The 22,264-nt window shown below is 30.9% G+C and overlaps 3 protein-coding genes across 3 annotated transcripts; all 3 read left to right on the top strand.

Annotated features, from left to right (window-relative positions):
- Positions 1-6,930: 6,930 nt before the first annotated feature.
- LOC108339405 (borneol dehydrogenase, mitochondrial) lies at positions 6,931-8,046 on the top strand. Its single transcript, XM_017576540.2, has 2 exons — positions 6,931-7,035; positions 7,150-8,046. Exons 1-2 carry the CDS (start codon positions 6,995-6,997, stop codon positions 7,919-7,921), a joined length of 813 nt encoding a protein of 270 aa, XP_017432029.1. The 5' UTR covers positions 6,931-6,994; the 3' UTR covers positions 7,922-8,046.
- Positions 8,047-14,476: 6,430 nt separating this feature from the next.
- On the top strand, positions 14,477-15,576 carry LOC108340028 (borneol dehydrogenase, mitochondrial). Its single transcript, XM_017577256.2, has 2 exons — positions 14,477-14,614; positions 14,714-15,576. Exons 1-2 carry the CDS (start codon positions 14,574-14,576, stop codon positions 15,483-15,485), a joined length of 813 nt encoding a protein of 270 aa, XP_017432745.1. The 5' UTR covers positions 14,477-14,573; the 3' UTR covers positions 15,486-15,576.
- Positions 15,577-19,229: 3,653 nt separating this feature from the next.
- Positions 19,230-20,359, top strand: LOC108339939 (borneol dehydrogenase, mitochondrial-like). The gene is made up of 2 exons (XM_017577166.2): positions 19,230-19,360; positions 19,460-20,359. The coding sequence occupies exons 1-2, from the start codon at positions 19,320-19,322 to the stop codon at positions 20,229-20,231; spliced, it is 813 nt and encodes a 270-aa protein (XP_017432655.1). The 5' UTR covers positions 19,230-19,319; the 3' UTR covers positions 20,232-20,359.
- The last annotated feature ends 1,905 nt before the right edge of the window (positions 20,360-22,264 follow it).

Raw genomic sequence — 22,264 nt, 5'->3', positions numbered from 1 at the left:
GTGATGCCATATTATGTTACGGTGCTTAGAGTTGTAAAAATGGTCATAACCCACGGTCAATCTAACTCACCACGGGTTGAGTTGGGTTAAATTTGAAAAGATTATATTTTTTATGCGGATCATATTTCAATCTGACTCATTTAAATCTGATTCATGCTGACTGAACCCACCAACACACCTACCTAATTTTATTTTATTAAAATTTAATTGTAATTTTATAAAAGAATATTTATTATTTTGTTTTTGCTTAAAAATATTATTAAATTCTCTATTTTAAAAATTAATTACACACTTATGTTAGGAGTGAAATTTGAGAATAAAATTTGTTTACGTTTGAATTATAGAAAGTTTGTAATTTTTTTTATTTAAAAGAAAATTATAATTAAGTGAGTCAGTGAGCCAACCGTTTATCCACCAATCTGTACTAATCTGTGGTGAGTCGGACCGAGTTCAAACTTTTCTAACTCGTTAATAAATGAGTCGGGTTGAGTTGACTCACTAAGTGACCAACCCATGGTGAATCGGACCGTGTCGGGTCATATGACTTGTTTTGACAGCTCTATCATGCTTATATCTTAATTATAAATCAAAATGATAATTTTCTAACAAATTCATAAGGAATGGTGTAGCTATGTATAAAATATCTATGGATAGATTTTAAGAAAATTATTTCGTATCGAGAAACACGACTTTAAAATTAAAAGATCCTTTCTCAAAATACGATTTTTACTTTAAACTTTTCTTTATCTCACCTAAGTCAAATTTCACCGTAAAAGTTTATTATCTTTTAATTTTCTATTTAACTTTTGGCAGTGCTATTTTTAATTTCTTTTATTTGTCGTTCAAAATATTGTTTAATGTCATACTTTTCATGTTTTTTATAGGATTGTGACTTGTCACACGATTTGATAGGACTTTCTTTATCTCACCTAAAGTCAAATTTCATAGCAAAATTTTATTATATTTTAATTTTCTTTTTAACTTTTGGCAGTGCTATTTTTAAATTTTTATTTATTTATCGTTAAAAATCTTGTTTATTGTCATATTATAAGATTGTGACTTGTCACACGATTTGATATGTGATTTTTTTTTAAACGATCACTTTGTCGTTATTTCGATATCTGGATTAGTAGATTTTAATTGTTGTCAATCATTTTTTTAAGTTTTTTATTTTATGCGATTTAGTTTTTTTAGAACAATATTTAATGACATTAATTCATATTTCATGTGTCACCTTATGAATTTTACTTTTGATTTTTTTATTTTGTTTAAAAAAAGTGTATGATATGACTGCTATAGTATCACATGTGTCATTGTTTGAACAAGTGTGAGATAAAAAATCTTAATTTAATTCTTTTATTTGAATATTCAGTTTTATTTTCTAAACTCCAACAATTTCATGTCTTTTGAAATTAGGATTAAAACCTTAATATAAATATTATAATTGATATAATGATATTTTTATTAAAATTGATATTTTTATTAATATTTTTAACAAAAGATTAAGTTTTATTTAAATTAATATTATACATTAAACTTTATTTATATTTTGTTTTTAAATTTTAAATATATTTATTTTAAATTATTAAAAATATATTTTAAAATTTTACATTTGAATTTATTATATTGTTATTTTAAAACCAACTCCAACATTTGTACACAAATTATTAATATAAATATTTGAAACATAATTTAAATAAAATTTAATGTAAAATATATAAATTTAAAAAACTTAATATTATTAAAAATATTTAATAAAAGTATTATTATAAAATTTATATTAATGTTAAATTTAATTTTAATTTTGAAAGAGATGAAATTTCGTTCGTTAAATAAAAATTGGAACTGAATTGAGATAAAATCCAAATAAAAGAATTAAATCGATTTTTTCACACAACAATTTTCTAATAAGGACACATGACAATGTCACGTCACAATGCCATGTGATGGGATCATCATTTGAATTGACACATGACACATTTACTAACAAAAATAATTAAATCACATCAAATTTTCAAAATTAGGGCCCAATTAAGACTAATTAAAATCTGATGACTTAATTGAGATTTTCGAATAAACACAAGAACCAATTGAGAGTTTTAAACGATTTTTTTAACAAAAGTAGTGGTCCATTTTTGAAAGTAAGACAACAATTCAGAATGTGTAATGCTTAACTGGTGAAAGAGTTTGGATTCCGATAAACTACAAACACTGTAATGCGTGAATGAGTAAATTTAATAAAAAGAGAGAGAATTATCAGCACAAGTTTGATTAAAACCATGACTCAAAAGGAAAGTAGAAAACTTTGCATACACCACAAGAAACAAAGGTATTATTGACAATCCAAATCTGTTATAAAGGTGAAAATTTTGTCTATAATAGCTTTTTTTCGACTGATTACCGACAAATTTATATTTGTTGGTAATAATGTAGTCGGTAATATTTAGTAATAAAATATTAAATATGTCGATAATTATTAACGAAAAAATCTGTCAATAATTATCATCGATAAATTTCGTGATCTTGTTCATCCTCTTCCTCATTTCTCCTTTTCTCTTTCAGGATTTCATTTATTTATAGTGAAGCACACCATAATAGTGTCAATGAACATTCAAGGAAACCAGAAACCCAATCCACCAAAACCCTATTTCACACAAATCTTTTTCGCTCCACCATTGTTCGTTCCAGTAGTTCCAAGAACCATAGCAAAATCACGAGCCACCACAACCATTGCCTCCTCTACACTGACCAACACGCTAACAACATTGGAAAAAAAAATCGCACAACACTGCACATCCATCTCCTTCATCGCGCCTCCAATTAGAACCATAGGAGATTGTGAGTTTGGCCTTGCGCCACCACCACAATCTTCATCACCATCAAACCACCACTATCGTCCATGGCAAAACCTAACTATAAGCAACACCACCACATCCCCTCCACAGACGAACCACCGTGCCTTGTCATGGAAGAAACAAAAGTTGTGCACCTCGATAGATCTTTGCCAATGAGAACCTTTGTTGCACTTATGCACCTACCAGACTATTTAGGTGGGAAAATTATCGATCATTTTAACTTAATTGATGAATTTTTTTCGTCTGTAAATAAAATATGAATTATCGAAAAAAAATTTCCATTGATAATTACTGACTATATACTGACATATTTTTTTATCGGTAAATAAAACATGAATTACTGACGTGTTTATCGATAATTAATCCATCGATAAATAGAATATGAATTATCAATGAATTTATTGACAAAAAATTGTCAGTAAATAAAATATGAATTATCAACGGATTCATTACCGACATATTAATTCGTCGATAATGACTTGCTGGTAAAATCTGTTGGTTTATAATTTCAAAATTCATCAATAAAATTTGTGGATAAATCAAATTTACCAACGAATATAAATCTTTCAGTAAAATTCCATGAATAATTTTTAGAATTTTTGTAGTGATACTACTGTCTACTTCTCTATTTTAAACCATATAAAAACTTGTGTAATAGGCAAACTTGTCCCTTTTTAGCATTTAGACTAGGTGAAACTTTTATATAAATGGTTTGGTCTAAATCTGCATGAAAGAATTAATTATTGATGTCTAAATGTGTTAGCTTCCAACCTTTAATAACAATAATAGAGCTCATCATGTAGACTATTATTAATTTTGCAATGGGTGCATATGTATCATGGAAGTCCATGCTCTCGAGTTAGGTGTAGCCTTTGATTACTAAGCATGCTTTATGTTCTTCCACAAAACCATCAACTTTGTATTTCAGTTTGTAGACCAACTTGCATCCAATTGTGTTGTAATTAGGTAGAAGGGAAGTAACAGTCCACATCTTGTTTTGATTTAAGGCATCGAGCTCGACTTCCATTGCTTTCTTCTAAATTGGATCTTTGATGACTTCATTATAAGTCTTGGGCTCCATGTTGTTGTCAATACTCATCATGACATCTTTAAAGGAGGTAGATAAATGAGACAGAAATAAAAAAAGTGATAGAGTATCATATGTTTTTGTGAATTTCAGTGTTATTACACTACATAAATTATTGGTATTACTGGCAGAATTTTACCCACAGAATTAAATTTATCATTAAATTTAATTTATCGATGAATTTTAAAATTTAAATTATTGATAGAAAAATTTGTCAACAAATCTGTCGATAATTAAAATTTTATTTATTGACAAAAAAATCTATCGATAAATTTGATGGTAATTAAAATTTTATTTACCGACAGAAAAATTTGTCGATAAATGATATATGTATTATCGATAGATTCATCCATTGATAAAATCTATCAGTAGTTATATAACTTATTATTGACTTATTTATTGACAAATTTTTTCGTAAATAAAAAGAATAACATATTTCTTGCCCAATCTCGTGTTCAGAGGCTTGCAACCCTTCCTTCATCTTCTTCTTATAGCTTTCAAATGATAAAAAGAGTATTCAGTGACCAATTTGTCCATGTAAGGTTGTCTCCAGCATAAATTGCAGTGTCAATTTCCTACGGTCAAGATCGTCACTAGTTTATCTATCGCAACTGGACTGACACTAAGATAGTTTAAACTTTTCGGAATCCTTTTATTCTCTCGTATGCCTTTTAAAGATTAAATCGTGATAGATATATGTTGATTGGCCATAAGTAATATAGTTGATTTATTTGAGAACAAAACAAGAACTAATTTAGATAAAAATAGCTTTAGTTTATAAAAAGATGTTTAATTATTTTTGGTATTGGTGCCTCTCTCAGAAATGATAGGGGCAAACGTGAGAGATGATTGAGTGACAACCTCAGATTATGAAGATGGTGATTGAGTTACTAGAGGTTCTGTTTAATAACCACCACTAGTAAAAAAAAAGATTTTAACTCATGCATTTGACACCAGTTTAGTTGGAACCGAAGAAAAAAATAACGCGGTGACATTTTTGTAATTTTTCGCAAAGGTATATGCCTCGGTTCGAAAAGAACCGATACCTAAAATTGGCGTGATTACATTTTTGTAATTTTTCGCAAAGGTATATGCGTCGGTTAAAAAAGAACCGATGTCTAAAACTGGTGCGATGACATTTTTGTAATTATTGCAAAATTCTACAACCTTGGTTGTTTAGAGAACCGAGGCATAAAATAACTTAATTTTTTTTGAGAGGGTTTAGGCATCAATTCTTTATAGAACCGAGGTCATAGACCTTTATTGCCTCAGTTAATAAAATAACCAAGGTAATAACATCTGTTTATGGTTAAATTTTGCGAACAGATGCATTTTCAAACATAAGCTTTTCTGTTTGTAATGTGCGCCACTACTCTATTTCTTCCATTTTCGAAGCCATCCTCTTCAACTTTTTTTGCTTTTTTTCTTTCATTTTACGTTGATTAAGTGCTTAGGTATGATTTTTTTTTTTTCGTTTTGACCGATTGATTTTGTGCACAAGTGTTCTTCAGCTCTTCGAATAAACGCATTAGGATGTTCATTTCGTTTCGTTTCAGCCCCAAACTCACCTTCAAGGTTAATTTCATTTTAGGTTTTTCAAGTTTTTGTTTGGTTGATTATTCTTCATACAACATACACATCAAAATATAGGTATTTGTAAAAATGAAAGTATGCTCAAACGAACTAGAAATGAAATGAAAATTTGTATAAAGAACCCAAAAATCATGAAATTCTCTCACAAAAGTTTTCAGCTCAAAATTCAAAATGTAACTATGTTAAATATTTTTTTAAAGTTTGAAAAAAACAAAAAACAATTCCCAATAAATAGAAAACAATGTTTTTTTGCGTTTGCTTGTGTTTCTAAGATTTTTTCATATGGTTTATGTGATACAGAAACAATAATTTTTTTAAAACAAAAATATACTTTAGATCGCGGTTCTGGTAAAAATTGAGGCAAAAAATGGTCTATTACCTTAGTTCTGGATCCAACTAAAGCAATAAATCTTTTAATTAATTTTAAGGGTCTACGACCTCAATTCAAACTAGAACCAATGCCTAATTTTTTAATTTTTTTATTTGTTTTACTGTTTCGAGTTTTATGAACCGATACAAAAAGACCTGACTTTTTATATCGTCTGAATATACTGTATTGCAGAATCACTATTATAAACTCAAAACAACTGAAGTAATATCCCTTAGTTGCAATCCCTTAGTTGCAATGCACTAAAAGTTGTAAAAACGACGATAAAGTTGAAAACTTTCAATTATTAATAGCCATTAAGAAATCATAAGTAAAAGACAGTTACTAAGATGTACAATAAAAATGTGTTTGTATCAGGTGCATTGTCGCAAACAGAAACATCACACGGAAAGTTAAAAAAAATAAAAATGAATAAGAAACTAATAAAATAGCAAAGATGAGATGAACTTGTGTGTCAGACTTTCTTTTCACCTGATTTGCAAGGAAAGGTAAGAAATAATGTTATGTGTTCAAGTTAATAAATTATTTATGATTTTAAACATGAATGATAATAATAATAAAATTAAAATAGTAATAAAAGTAAATTAAAATTCTTAAATAATAATAATAAAATTATAATTTATTATTTAATTAAATCCATTTATAATAATTTTTTAAAATTTATTTTATCAATCAAACCAATTATATCACTCATAATTTTTAAACTTTTTTCTTAATTTCTTTTATTTTAGATTACTTTTTCCTTTTATCTAAACAATTTTACTTACATTTCTTTTTAAATTCATTCATTTCCACTCTCATTTTTCAATCTAAATTTATTAGCAAATTGAAAATTTAATTAGAAGTAGTTGATGTGTTTTTATTTACCATTTTGTTTCAATTTGACATATTCTTTAACGTAATGTCATTTTGAGCATTGTCGTCATATCATAACATTACTTATTGTCAGTGTCATTATAAAAGGCAATAGGTAAAGCCACTCTCTTCGTCTTCGTCTGGCGCTGGAACATGCAACCTTTCAAATCTGAGAAAAACCAGTGAGAGAGAGCTTCAGCATCAGATACAAGAGTCATGGGAAGTTTTTCACCAGTCTCTTCTTCAGTTGCCAGAAGGTATCTCAACTCAAACCAACCCAAAAACCCGTGACCATTTTCTTGTTTCTAATTTAAAATGCAATTATCCATCGTAACTGTGATTTGAATTGTTAAACACAATTTGGAAAACAGATTAGAAGGGAAGGTGGCGTTGATCACAGGTGGAGCAAGTGGCATAGGGGAGTCTACGGCCAGACTGATGGCGAAGCATGGAGCCAAAGTAGTCATCGCTGATATCCAAGACGAATTAGGTCACTCAGTTTCCAAGGAAATAGACTCCTCCATCTACGTCCACTGCGACGTCACAAAAGAGGATCACATGGAACGTGCCGTGGACACTGCCGTTTCTAGGTTCGGGAAACTAGACATCATGCACAACAATGCAGGGATCATAGGAGTGTGGAACCCCAGCATTATGCACAACAAAATGTCCGATTTCCAGGAAGTTATTAACGTCAACTTAGTCGGCGTCTTCCTCGGAATAAAGCATGCGGCGAGGGTAATGGCCCCTTCTCGACGTGGCAGCATAATCGCCACCTCAAGCGTGTGTGGTAGCATAGGTGGCATGGCTTCGCACGCTTACACGTGCTCGAAGCATGGCGTTGTGGGGCTGGTGCGAAACGCTGCAGTGGAGCTTGGACCCTTGGGAATACGCGTGAATTGTGTGTCTCCGTACGCAGTTCCAACGCCGATGAGTAAGAAGTTTCTGAAAACTGATGATGAGGGGATTGCTGCACTTTATTCGAATCTGAAAGGTGTTACTCTGAAACCCCAAGATGTGGCTGAAGCTGTGGTTTACTTGGCGAGTGATGAGTCCAAGTATGTTAGTGGTCATGACCTTGTTGTGGATGGAGGGTTCAGTGTGATGAATGCTGGTTTGTGCTCGTTTGGGCAACCGGTGTAGGTTTTTTCTTTCTTTTGGTTTTTGTTGTTTGCATTGCTGTGTTGAATAACATTCATCAACCTAGTTCGTTGACCCATGGTTGTAATGGAGATAAAATGATTGAAGGTAAAGTTAATTTAACTAGCGATCCATATATATTCTATTTCACAAATATTCCGACTCAATAAATAAAATTAAATGAACCAAAATCAATCAAAATATTTAAATATAAGAACTAAATTATTAATTAAACTTATTATATTCAAAAATACATTCGTATGGACTATTATTATACCAATACATATCATTTACTTTATTTTATTTTTAACTTAAAGTACTAATCGATTCGATGTTATTATAATATATATATATATATATATATATATATATATATATATATATATATATTTTTAAGAAATCATTATATACTATCTCATATTATCCTATCTAGGAAAGAATATGATTGTTTCTGAATTTGAATTTCCAATAGACATAATAAAAATAAATCAAAAAGAATGTGAAATAATACAAAATGAAAACATTACAATCTAGCATATCGATAAGTTAAGTGAAGATTTATGACAAAGATGTTAATTTTTGACAATAATTAGAGTTCTAATTTAACAATCAAGAGAATTCTCTTTCAAAGAATGCAAATGTATATAATATGACTAAAAAAATGTTTACATGAGCTTTTTGTACCTTTATATATAGGCACATAAGTTTAAAAAAACCTAAAAATTCTAAAATAAAGCTCAAAATCCAAAACACATATAACAAAAAACGAAAATTACACATCCAGACCTTTGCCTAACGAGGCCCGCTCATTCAGTAAACACAAACTAATGAATTTATTATTATGTAAAATTAATGTAAAATTACAATTTATTTAATTTTATAAATTATTCTTCAACTATAATCATGATCTTCATGTTCTTTAAGTTCCCATAAGAATTAAGAAACCATGTTTTGATCTTTAACCTCGCCAAAGATCCTTTGAATTGCAAATGCTTTTACTCAATTTCTTTTCATGTATGTTCTTCAAAAGATAGTTCTCTGTCACTATGTTTTTATATAATTTATTATAGGGTTGAATATGATTTTAGTTCCTAAACTTGGACTTGAAATTGAAATTCGTCTATATCCAAAACTTTAATACATTTTAGTTCTTAAACTTTAAAATGAATGAATATATAATTTGTTTAATTCAACAATATTAGTTTCTTGGGCTTCAATTTAATACATTTTGGTCACTTTAAAATAATGAATATGATTTTTTAATTTAACGACATTAATTTTTCGGATTTGTTAAATGAGTTCAACCTCGCATTTAAATTGAAATGCGTCAAATAATGTATATAACTCAAAAATTAACATGAGATGTGTTTCACACATCAACAAAATTTAAAACAACTAAAAATACTATATTAATTCGAGACTAAAATATACAAAACTTTAAGATTTTATTATATCTTATATCAAACATATTATTATCGAAGTTTGGAATTTTATTATATCTTATATTAAAATTTGAGATTTTATTATATATTATATCAAAACTAAAAATAAATTCTAATTCTGAATTGAAGTTTAAGAAATAAAAATATATTTAATATTTTATTATATCCTATATCAAAAGCACTATTATCATATACTTTTTACTTGTCCTTTTGTATAACTTTTGAAACATCCACCCCCATATTCTCAAATTTATAGGTTGAATAACACAGCTCCACCAACTCCCAAACTTTTCTCTTTTTCTATGCTAACAAAAAACGCACTTGCACTAGACAGGGATTTTAGCGATATTTAACGAATCTGGATTAAGAGCTTGGTGGTGATTGGGGCCTATATATGAATATGCAATTATATAAAATACAGAATTAAAATGGTGAGTAAATAATTAATGATGCATACTAGAATACCAAATACGTTATTTAGCGTCGTGTTTGAATGATTTTAAAATAATTGGACATTTTATAATAGAATAAAAGAAAATAGCAAACATTCACCGGTCACACACCATTCATTTTTCTTTTTCAAACAATCCAATTATACATTCATGTGATTTTATTTATTCTACTTTTTAGTTTTCATTTATTTTTCAATTATGCAGCTTTGTGTATTATTAATCTTTGCTAGTTCCCCTGCTTTTGGGTTTATTTTCCTTACTTGCAGCACAAAATTTGTTTTGTACCTAAATTTCCCTCAATTCCTTACCCTATCCAGTAGATCCTACCAACTTACTCATCACTTATTAGTAATTCTTTATATGATTCTGGTACCTCTTGCTTCCTAATAACAATAGGATGGTTACTTGTGATAAGTAATCATTAGTACAAAATCAGCCTTTTAAGTCTCTCAATTTAAGTCCGTTTTTAAAAAAATAGATTTAATAAATGTGCAGTGACATTTTTCTAAATAAAAGTCCATACTTTAAATTTGTTAATATCATAATAAACTTAAATTTTGGTTTTAAGTATGTTGGAATACACTTAGACTTAAATTTTGTAATCGTTGAGTTTCTTAACAGACTTAAATAAATATTATAAGTATTTTCTAATACAATAAGACTTTAATTTTGTATATGTTAATTTGTTATTAGACCTAAATATAGGATTAACCTAAATGAAAACTTTTTCTTTACTATGTTCACTTTCTTCTTCTGTTCAAAACAGAAGACTCCTTTCTTTACTTTTTTTTCAACCTTTAGAATTTTTTTCTTCTCTCTATTCTTCTCCATGTCCAACTCCAACGCCTTTGCATCCAAGTCCGATGAAAAGTGTTGTCCACCTTCATTTTTGGGCGAGATCTCCTTGTCTTTGCGTCGAAGGGCAGGCGTGTCGTAGCCGCTGTGTTGTCTCTCATAGGCCTTCGCGTCGCCTCTCGTAAACCGCCGCGTTGTATCTTGCAAGTCGCCTCATCGCCTCTCGATCTGGCCGCCACGTTACCTCTCGTAGAATCTCACGCTGTCGCTGTTGTTGTCGCATCTTGCCACTGCCGCCATCGTTATCGTCGCCGTCTGTTAGTGATTTTTAGGGTTGAGAATTTTTAGGGTTTTAGGATTTTATGAGGATTACTAATGACTTTAATTTCTCTACCCCTATTTTTTTTTGAATTATGTTGTTTAAAAAAATATCATAGAATTTTTATTGTATTTGTTTGGTTGTGAAGATGAATTGAATTGGAAGAATAATTGATTGTGAAGATTTATTTATGTTGTATTATATTCCAATTTGATCATTATTGTGGATGGAACTTTAATATAAGAAAGATGAATCTTATGGTGTTTTATTACAGTGGTTAATTTTTTGGTGAGATGCCAATGGAATATAAGGTTTGATTTTTAATTTTGGGTGAAAAATGTAAGTCTATTCATTCATAACATATTTAAAATTTAAGTATGTTGCTTAATAACATATTTAAAATTTAAGTCTATTGCTTCATAACAAATTTAAAATTTAAGTCTGCCGAATCTAAGTTTGTTCTGAAACAGACTTAAAAAGCTTAAAATAACAAACTTAATTTTTGAATCGGGCAAACTCAGCTTGACCTTTGGCCCCTTTGGTTCCTTTGGGCTTTATTGTCTCGACCTACAACTTAGATTAACTCAATTCAACCTTAAACTCAATTCAACCTTAAACTCATCCATAATAGTTTGGTTAAACCTTTGATCGGGCAAACTCAAATTGATATTTAGTACTGACTTATCTTAACCTTTGAATTTAATGTTCTGTTCACTTGGGGGTGATTGGGGGAGATGATTTGGGGAAGAATGATTGAATGGATTTAAGTGGATTTGAGAGTAAACTTTTTTGTGTTTACTTGAGTGGATTTGGAGGTAATTGAGAGTGGATTTAGAGGTAAAGTTTGTGAGAATTAGTGTAGCATTTGATTGATGTGACAGTTTTAAAAAATTTGTTTAATTGGTAGAAATTAAAGATTACCAAAATGCTCCTAATTATTAAAGTAATATAAGATGATAATTGTTAATGTTATATTTAATTGTAAAAATGTTTATAAATATTAAAAAATTAAAAATAATGATTAAAATTAATTTTTAAAAAGTAAAAAAGTTATAATTTAGTAAAATGAATTTAGTAAAATGAATTTAGTAAAATGAATTCATCAATTATTTATTTTGTCATATTGAGTATTTTAACTCGGAATTTTCTCTATTTCTTTTTAGGAAAATGTTTCTTTAACAACTTTTTTTAACAACTTTTTAACAACAATTTATGTGGTAGCATGTGATTGGTCCGTTTCAAATATACAGACCAATAAAATAGTGACATATCATCTGTTGTCAAAAAATTGTTAAAAATAGTTGTTAAAATATCATGTCCTTCTTTTTATCTCTTTCTTTGGATGAAGTTTTGTTGTACAGATACAATTTATCTTTTGCACCATGATATTTTAACAACTTTTTGATAATGGATTACGTGTCACTGTTTTATTGGTCCGTGTATTTGAAACGGACCAATCACAAGCTACCACATAAACAGTTGTCAAAAAATTGTCAAAAAAAGTTGTTAAAAGAAAGTTTTCCTTATCTTTTTGGTTTCATAAAGTGTCATAATTTCTTCTTTTATTCACTTAACTAAACACTGCCCAACTTAACTTCAGCTAGAAAAACATTAATCCCATGCAAAGACCACAATGCGTTCCTTTCAGTAAACTCTCCCGTGAAATCTTCTTTCTCCCTCTTTCTCAGCACTGAAATCACATCTTTTTATCCATGTAAATATCATACACTTTCACTTTTTCTTTAACAGCACACTACAAAATCTAACAACCCATGCATGAACTATTATTACTCCAACTTTTCTCCTCTACAAACTCTCTCCGTAAACTCTTCAAGCACAAACATTCTTCCCATTTTCCTTATTTTCCTCACCAACACATTGCATGAAAACTCTCTGCCATGCATAATTATCTATCTTCATTACGCTTTATATCTGTATAAAGCCTTTCTCAGACCAAATGACGTAGCTTATACTCTTACATTGTACCCACACTACCCTTTTCTCATATTTTCTTCATTCAACTCAACCAAACCCTCATTTTACTCAACAAAACCTTCTTACCTTAATCTGGCTTTTGTACCAAACTAGGAAAATTTGCCTGCCATATTACAAAAATAGGCAAATTTTGACCAAAGGGAAAGTCGTGGGGGTCAGAACGACTTCTAATGAAGAAGTCGTGCCCCCCTGCACGACTTCACACTGTTCATTTGACCAGTGTTGAAGTCGTGCACCCCAAAAACGACTTCATGGTGTTGTAATCGATTACGAACACCTGTAATCGATTACAACGTGTTGAAGTCGTGTCCCCTATACGACTTCACCTTTGTAGGCAGAAATGACACTAGTAATCGATTACACCGTAGTAGTAATCGATTACCAGGAGGTGCAGGGGAAAAAAACTTCTTGGTAATCGATTACCACAAGATTGTAATTGATTGCCAGAGTGTTTGGTTGGTGAATGAAATTTTTGTTGTCAGTTTACATATTTGTTGTGTTGTTTGTGTTATACGAAAAAAGAAATTGTCGTTATGATTTAATGAATGGAGAAAAATTTAATAAAAACATAAACGAAAATTGATATGAAATATTAATAAGAAATATTAATAGTAATATATTAATTATTGATTGGATTACAAATTGGTAAGATTAATAAATAACTATTGACGAAATGTGTATATTGCTATGACATGCAATGATATATAAGTCAAAAAAATGCTCTTACTAAAAAATGGATCAATCCACTCCAGATATGTCAAAAAAATGCTCTTACAACTAAGGTCATCATAAGAGAAATTATCCATTTTGTTAATAGTTATTTACGAGAAAATCAGCGCAAATCTCCTCTTGATAGCGAGATGAAAAAAAGAGCCTCATCTCGCAAATCATTGCATTTCTTCGCTCGCAAATCAGCGGAAACGAACCGCTTGTGCCTCGCAAATCATCACTCTCTTTTCTTTATAAACATCGTTGCACCTTTAAGTGAACACAATGTAAATGACTCAATTCAACTTTTAACCTCGATCACCTCAATGTTTAACTTGCATAGGCTCAACTTAATTTTTTAAACTGATTCTACTTGGATCTTCTTTCTAGTATATGTTAGTTTGATTTGTCGACCATACCAACTTAATTCGATTATTGGACTGGATGATTGCAATTCAATCGTCAGCCTGAGACTCGATTCATTCTTTGACTTCACTGACTATTTTTTCTGTTGTTACCTTTCAATTTGTGACTTTTCTTTTAAGAGCAAAACCATGTCTTTCCTAAAGACTAAGTCTAAGTGACACGACACTTCTACTCTCTGTACACATTATACGTAATGATAAACTTAAATTGTTCAATATTTTAATATTTAAATACAACTAATATTATTTTGTAAATTTTAATTTCAAAATATATATTTTTTTATAATGAAAATTTATCTTAAGAGGCAAATTCAATTACTTTATTTAAAAAAATTTGAAATATAAATTATTTTAATTATTTTATCTAAACACAATATTTAAAAATGATGAAAATTTAATTACAAATAATTTAAATATCATGAATCTCTTTTGTATAAATAGGAGAAGTGGAAGAAAGAAAAACGTACCACACCTCACCGAAGAAGCTGTGTGGTTGAAAAACAAAGAACTGCGAGAATAATGGGAAGTGTTTCACTGGTCTCCTCTGCAGTAGCCAGAAGGTATCTCAACCCAAACCATCCCAAAATCTCTTCACCATTTTCCTTTTTGTTATAGTGAAAACATATATCCATCGTAACTGTGATTTGATTGGAAAACAGATTAGAAGGGAAGGTGGCGTTGATCACAGGTGGAGCAAGTGGCATAGGGGAGTCTACGGCCAGACTGTTGGCGAAGCATGGAGCCAAAGTAGTCATCGCTGATATCCAAGACGAATTAGGTCACTCTGTTTCCAAGGACATAGACTCTTCCATCTACGTCCACTGTGACGTCACAAAAGAGGAACACGTGGAACATGCAGTGAACACAACCGTTTCTAGGTTCGGGAAACTAGACATCATGCACAACAATGCAGGGACCATAGAAGTGTGGAACCCCAACATTATTCACAACAAAGTGTCTGATTTCCAGGAAGTGATTAACGTCAACTTGGTCGGCGTCTTCCTCGGAATGAAGCATGCGGCGAGGGTAATGGCCCCTTCTCGACGTGGCAGCATAATCGCCACCGCAAGCGTGTGTGGACGCTTAGGTGGCGCGGCTTCGCACGCTTACACGTGCTCGAAGCATGGCGTTGTGGGGCTGGTGCGAAACGCTGCAGTGGAGCTTGGACCCTTGGGAATACGTGTGAATTGTGTGTCTCCTTACGGAGTTCCAACGGCGATGAGTAAGAAGTTTCTGAACACTGATGATGAGGGGATTGCTGCACTTTATTCGAATCTGAAAGGTGTTACTGTGAAACCCCAAGATGTGGCTGAAGCTGTGGTTTACTTGGGGAGTGATGAGTCGAGGTATGTTAGTGGTCATGATCTCGTTGTGGATGGAGGCTTCACTGTGGTGAATGCTGGTATGTGTGCGTTTGAGTCACAAGTGTAGGTCTTTTTTGTGGTTTTGATTGTTTCAATCACGGTGTTGAATAACATTCACCAGCCTACTTCGTTAAGCTGTGCTTGTAATGGTGCAGAAAGTGATTAAGGGTAATTGCTTTGTCCCCTTATGGTGAATATGTTTGTATCCTTTTACTGCTGTAGCACATGTCGATCACTTCTACAATAAAAAGAGTTCTTTTACATATATAAATACTCATTTTATGTCTTCATGAACAATTTAAACAAACAATTTAAAAAAATTATATATATTTAATTAATACAGCTTCTCCATCAAAATCATAACATGTGTAACTTCTCTTTACCATGATGAGCAAACTGGAAAATAAGCACACACTAACAAGAAACAAAAGAAATGAAAGAAAAGCTAAAGAAGGAATAAAGAACAAAATCAGAGAGAATGCAGCAAAGCTCTTCAATTGAAGAGCTGAGATACCATCTAATTACTTATATGATATCAAGTTTATGAAATTCAAGTTTCCTGAAAACCCAAATTGCTTCAATGGAGAAAGGTAGGAGAAAGCAAACTTACAGATGATGAACAAGAGTGATTCTCATATATTGAAGATAGAAAAGAAAGGGATGCAAAGAAAAAAGATGTAAAAAGATCTCTATTTACAATGGAAGGTAAAAGGCTATAAATAAGGCATAAGACGCATGCATGTGGAAGCAAGCAAATGCGCATCGCTCAGCAACAGAGAGAGCTTTGGCGCACGAGAGAGGTACTTCAAGTTCTAAGATTTAAAGATCAAAATAAATTAAAAACTAATTTAAAATCAATAATATTAAGTAGGTAATATTTTGGTAACTAATACTAAAAGTTAATTTAGACAATTCAAACAAAATATAATTTCTTATTAATCGTATAAACTATTCCTAGCATTAAGTGACCAAGGTATATTTGTTTTTTCTTCCACTCTTTCGTACGCATTTTAAAGATAAAATTGTAACAGAACACATAGAACACATGTTTCAAAGTAAACAATATTTTGGATGCATGGTAATCTACCGAAACAATATCACTAATCTATTTTTGTGAGTGGAACATGAACTGTTTTAGATAAAAGTAACTTTAACTTATAAAAAAGTGTTTAATCATTTTTCGCGTGGATGTCTCTTTCACGAAAGATAGGGCCAACTTGAAGAGACTTTGGAGTGAGAACCTCAAATTATGGAGATGTGATCATGCAAGACAATGAGTTGGATTAGGTACGAATAATATCTAACACAAGAAAAAAATTCACTTGTTACGTTTTGTTACTTGTTAGATATCTGTTTGAAAAATACTCAAAAAATATTTTAAAACTCGTAAATATCAAAAACTACTCACAAATATTTAAAAAACACATATATTTATAAAATTTTAAAATAAAATATAAATAAATTACAAAATAAAATATAAATTAAAATATAATTTTAATTAAATTTAATCTAATAAATATTCACGCAAATGCATTGTCATTCGTACTAGATATTGGATTTTTATTATTGGAGGAATTGAATCATAAAAAAAAGAGATAGAAAGGGAGTACAGAGTTTGGACTCATATGCTTACTTCTTAGATATGTTAACATTGATTTCAATAAAGGAATCATATTATCTTTATTTAAATATTAATCAAACTCATTTGAGTAAAAAAATATAAATGAATCCATTAATACAAAAGTTTAACGAATCTGGATTAAGGGTTAGTGGTGATTGGGAACTATATATGAATATACAATTATATAAAATACAGAATTAAAATGGTGATTAAATAATTAAAGGTGCACTAGAATACCAAATAGCAAACATTTTATAATAGAATAAAACAAATAACAAACATTCACCAGTCACACCATTTTTTTTTTCAAACGCTCCAATTAGACATTCATGTGATTTTATTTATTCTACTTTTTAGTTTTCATTTTGCTAGTTCCCCTGCTTTTGGGTTTATTTTCCTTACTTGCAGCACAAAATTTGTATTGTACCTATATTTCCCTCAATTCCTTACCCTATCCAGTAGATCCTGCCAACTTACTCATCTTATTAGTAACTCTTGATATGATTCTGGTACCTCTTGCTTCCTAATAACATTTGGATGGTTATTTGTGATTATAAGTAAATAATGTTCCACAACATCTCTTCTCACCAACATGTCTTATCCATTGTTGTTGTTTCTGGTACAAAGATTTTACCCAATTTTACCAAGATTAGGTGTAGTTGAGAATGACAGTGATAGGTAGAACACTAGGAATATTCCCGTGTGCCTACACCACGTTCCAAATCTAGGTCCATCACAACTACCAGTTTCATTTCATTTTACAGTTTGCAGAACCTTTCAGGATTATAATCACTTCATTATTTCAATTTACAGCTTCCGAACCTTACCATGATGTCTCTACCTACTCTGTCGGTCTCCAAATTAAGGATAGACAAAATTGATATTAAGTTCCTATTTCCTTTGATATTAAGTTATAATTGTTGAAAATGATCCTTTTGCTTGGTTATGATGTATTACTCTTACATCCACCAGTCGCATATGCCACACTCGTTCAGCCACGTTACTACAAAAATAATTCACTTTCTCTATATTAGAAGTGTCAATTTGATAAATAGTCGCGACCTTTGGGGCTTGATCTGCCAGGCTTGGGTCAACTCGGTTCGACCTTCTACTCGGACCAACTCTTCTCAACTTTTCGATCAAACTAACTCGAGTTGATCTTTGACATAGGTTGACTTGGATCGACCTTTGTTCAGACTAACTCAGGTCAACATTTAGGTCAAGATAAATTGACTCAATTCTTTGGCTTGACTAATTTAGGTCATGCTTCAGTTTAGACCGACTCGACCTTTGGTTGGGTTGACTCAGCTTGACTTTTAACATACTTAAATTTTGAATTGGGCTAACTCAGCTTGACCTTCAACCTCTTTGGTCCGTATTGTTTCAGCTCAACCTATAACTTGTTGCGGTTTGGTTCAACCTTAGGCTCATCCATCACAACTTGGCTGAAGCTTTGGTCAGGCCAACTCGACCTGACATTTAGTCAGGCCCACTTTGGTTGACCTTTGAATTTGGATTATTCAGCTCAACTTTTAAATTTAATCGACTCAACCTTTAACCTACATTAATTGAACTTAATTCTTTATATTGTACAATTTAGCTCATATTTGGGATTAAGCTGACTGTATTGGAATTTCTTCCTAATATATGTTGACTCGATTCTTCAACCAAACCAACTTAACCAAATTATCAATTTATATCATCTTAATTCAATTTTGGTACGAACCAACTTCAACAAATTATCAACTTATATCATCTTAATTTAATTTTCGTCCGGAGTCGATTCAATTTAATTTTTTAATTAACTTGACTATTTTTGTGCTTTTATTACGTTTGGAAGTTGTTAAGACTTTTATTTTATGAGCTTTTTAATCATTGTGGATCTTTTTTTCTCTAATTCATGTAGAGAGGACCTAGTCGTTCTTATAGACTAAGTCTAAGCCACTCACTCTCTAGACACATTGTACGAGAAACTTGTTCAATATTTTAATATTTAAATATAAGTAATATTATTTTGTAAATTTTAATTTCAAAATACGTATTTTTAAAATGGAAAATTATCTTAAGAGGCAAATTCAATTACTTTATTTAAAACATTGAAAAATAAAATATTTTAATTATTTTATTTCAACACAATATTTAAAAAGTGATGAAAATTTCATTACAAAATAATTTAAATATCATGAATCTCTTTTGTATAAATATGAATGGAAGAAAGAAAAACGTACCACATCTCACCGAAGAAGCTGTGTGGTTGAAAAGCAAAGAACTGCGAGAATAATGGGAAGTGTTTCACTAGTCTCCTCTGCAGTAGCCAGAAGGTATCTCAACCCAAACCATCCCAACATCTCTTCACCATTTTCCTTTTTGTTATAGTGAAAACATATATCCATCGTAACTGTGATTTGATTGAAAAACAGATTAGAAGGGAAGGTGGCGTTGATCACAGGTGGAGCAAGTGGCATAGGGGAGTGTACGGCCAGACTGTTGGCGAAGCATGGAGCCAAAGTAGTCATCGCTGATATCCAAGACGAATTAGGTCACTCTGTTTCCAAGGAAATAGACTCCTCCATCTACGTCCACTGCGACGTCACAAAAGAGGATCACATGGAACGTGCCGTGGACACTGCCGTTTCTAGGTTCGGGAAACTAGACATCATGCACAACAATGCAGGGATCATAGGAGTGTGGAACCCCAGCATTATGCACAACAAAATGTCCGATTTCCAGGAAGTTATTAACGTCAACTTAGTCGGCGTCTTCCTCGGAATGAAGCATGCGGCGAGGGTAATGGCCCCTTCTCGACGTGGCAGCATAATCGCCACCTCAAGCGTGTGTGGTAGCACAGGTGGCATGGCTTCGCACGCTTACACGTGCTCGAAGCATGGCGTTGTGGGGCTGGTGCGAAACGCTGCAGTGGAGCTTGGACCCTTGGGAATACGCGTGAATTGTGTGTCTCCTTACGCAGTTCCAACGCCGATGAGTAGGAAGTTTCTGAACACTGATGATGAGGGGATTGCTGCACTTTATTCGAATCTGAAAGGTGTTACTCTGAAACCCCAAGATGTGGCTGAAGCTGTGGTTTACTTGGGGAGTGATGAGTCGAGGTATGTTAGTGGTCATGATCTCGTTGTGGATGGAGGCTTCACTGTGGTGAATGCTGGTTTGTGTGCGTTTGAGTCACAAGTGTAGGTCTTTTTTGTGGTTTTGATTGTTTCAATCACTGTGTTGAATAACATTCACCAGCCTACTTCGTTAACGTGTGGTTGTAATGGTGCAGAAAGAGATTGAGGGTAACTGCTTTGTCCTCTTATGATGAATATGTTTGTGTCCTTTGACTAATATAGCACATGGTAATCACTTTTACAATAGAAAAGAAAACAATAAAAAAAAGTTATTTGACATCCGTTAATAATATTTTGAAATTTATAATAGTGAAATGCACCTATCAAAAATGGTTTTTTATATTTCTAAAGGAAAAGAGGGAAAATGATAATGTTTTAATATTAACAGGAGTAAAATGTGTTAAGAAAATTGATTTTTTTTATTTCTGGGTTTAATTGCTTGCATTGTCCCTAGTTTGGCTGCAACGTGTCAAAGTAGTCCATTCTTTTAAAAAAATTTCAATTACGTACAAACTTGGTTTAAAAGTGTCAATTTCGTCCAAACGTATGTAAAATTTGCTTCAATCAAGTCTCTTCCGTTAAATTCACCAAAACGGACGTTAATTTTTTAGTTCTCTCTCCTCTGCTTCTCTGCTTCTCTGCTCTGCTCCTCTGGACATTATAAAATAATATAATGATAATATAAAATATAAAATAATACATTAAGCAATTATTAGAAAATTTGAAGATGAATATTATTTTGTTGAAGATGTACTGACACGTTGGTTTATAGAAAATATGTGTGATTGAAAGTAGTATTTTATACTGTTTGAATAAAGATATATAAGTAAAATTATTAAGTGTATAAATTAATTTTAACGATATTTGAAAAAAATACATTTAATTAAAAATATTTTATTTACTATTTAAACACATGATTACATATAAAATTATTAAAGTGAATAACTTTATATTAATTGAAATAAATTTAATAAGTATATGAATAATTTTTTAATATTCAAAATAGGAAAAGTAGAATGATTTTATTCATCTGATTGTATGATTAGAGGAAGTCAAGATGAATTATATGGATAGTTTTTTAGATTTTTAAAATACAAACTTCTAATTATGTTAAATTTATTAAATCATATATGCATTAGAGTATGTTTAGTTTTAGAGTTTTTAAATGTTTTGGTTGGAGAGTAATTATTATTTTTGTATCTTGTGTGATTTTTTCATAAATGAGAAAGATGATATCAATACCTATGTTTTTGTAAATATGTACAATTTAAAGTTTTTATATTTTGCGTGAAAGATATAACTGTAGCCATGAGTTAACGAATTTAGTTTTTTATTCATAGATAATAATATAGTTTGTAAATATTGTGCGAAATATAATTTTTATCACGAATTTAATATTTTATTTTAAAATAAAAGTAATATTCATTTTAAATTGAATTGTATTTGATGAAGTTTAAAAAAATATTAAAGTAATTATGTATAAAGAATCAAAACAATTTAATCAAATCTATTTTACTGCCGCAATTTGTTAACAAAATAACATACCAACGTGTCAGTACATCTTCAACAAAATAATATTTTATATTATCATTATATTATTTTATAATGTCCAGAGGAGCAGAGTAGAGAAGCAGAGGAGAGAGAACTAAAAAATTAACGTCCGTTTTGGTGAATTTAACTGAAGGGACTTGATTGAAACAAATTTTACATACGTTTGGACGAAATTGACACTTTTAAACCAAGTTTGTACGTAATTGAAATTTTTTTAAAAGAATGGACTACTTTGACACGTTGCAGCCAAACTAGGGACAATGCAAGCAATTAAACCTTATTTTTAAAAGAAAGTAGGGAAAGAAAATATAATAAAAGATAATGTCCAATATAAAAATCTTTTCAGTTAAAATATCATTGTCAAAAAATAATGTCACAAATTCTTTTATTGCGATCGCATTCCTTGGAAATAAGGAAACTGGATTAAGATGTCGGTGGTGATTGGCCTGTATATGAATGGAATTAATTGTATAAAATACGCAAGCGACTTGTCCCTTCGGGGAATCAACTTGACCAACTTGAATATATAACCTGAGGATATTCAAAAGG

The sequence above is a fragment of the Vigna angularis genome, chromosome 5 (genome assembly GCF_016808095.1).
Source record: "Vigna angularis cultivar LongXiaoDou No.4 chromosome 5, ASM1680809v1, whole genome shotgun sequence".
In the NCBI taxonomy this organism is placed as follows: Eukaryota; Viridiplantae; Streptophyta; class Magnoliopsida; order Fabales; family Fabaceae; genus Vigna; species Vigna angularis.
Note: the sequence above shows the minus strand (reverse complement) of the source record. Positions and strands in the feature narration are given on the sequence as shown.

Excerpts from the sequence above, each read along its gene's own strand:
- LOC108339405 (XM_017576540.2), top strand. The coding sequence starts at position 6,995 with ATGGGAAGTTTTTCACCAGTCTCTTCTTCAGTTGCCAGAAG. Across the intron at positions 7,036-7,149 it reads TCTTCTTCAGTTGCCAGAAG|ATTAGAAGGGAAGGTGGCGT; the intron begins GTATCTCAACTC and ends TTTGGAAAACAG.
- LOC108340028 (XM_017577256.2), top strand. The coding sequence starts at position 14,574 with ATGGGAAGTGTTTCACTGGTCTCCTCTGCAGTAGCCAGAAG. Across the intron at positions 14,615-14,713 it reads TCCTCTGCAGTAGCCAGAAG|ATTAGAAGGGAAGGTGGCGT; the intron begins GTATCTCAACCC and ends ATTGGAAAACAG.
- LOC108339939 (XM_017577166.2), top strand. The coding sequence starts at position 19,320 with ATGGGAAGTGTTTCACTAGTCTCCTCTGCAGTAGCCAGAAG. Across the intron at positions 19,361-19,459 it reads TCCTCTGCAGTAGCCAGAAG|ATTAGAAGGGAAGGTGGCGT; the intron begins GTATCTCAACCC and ends ATTGAAAAACAG.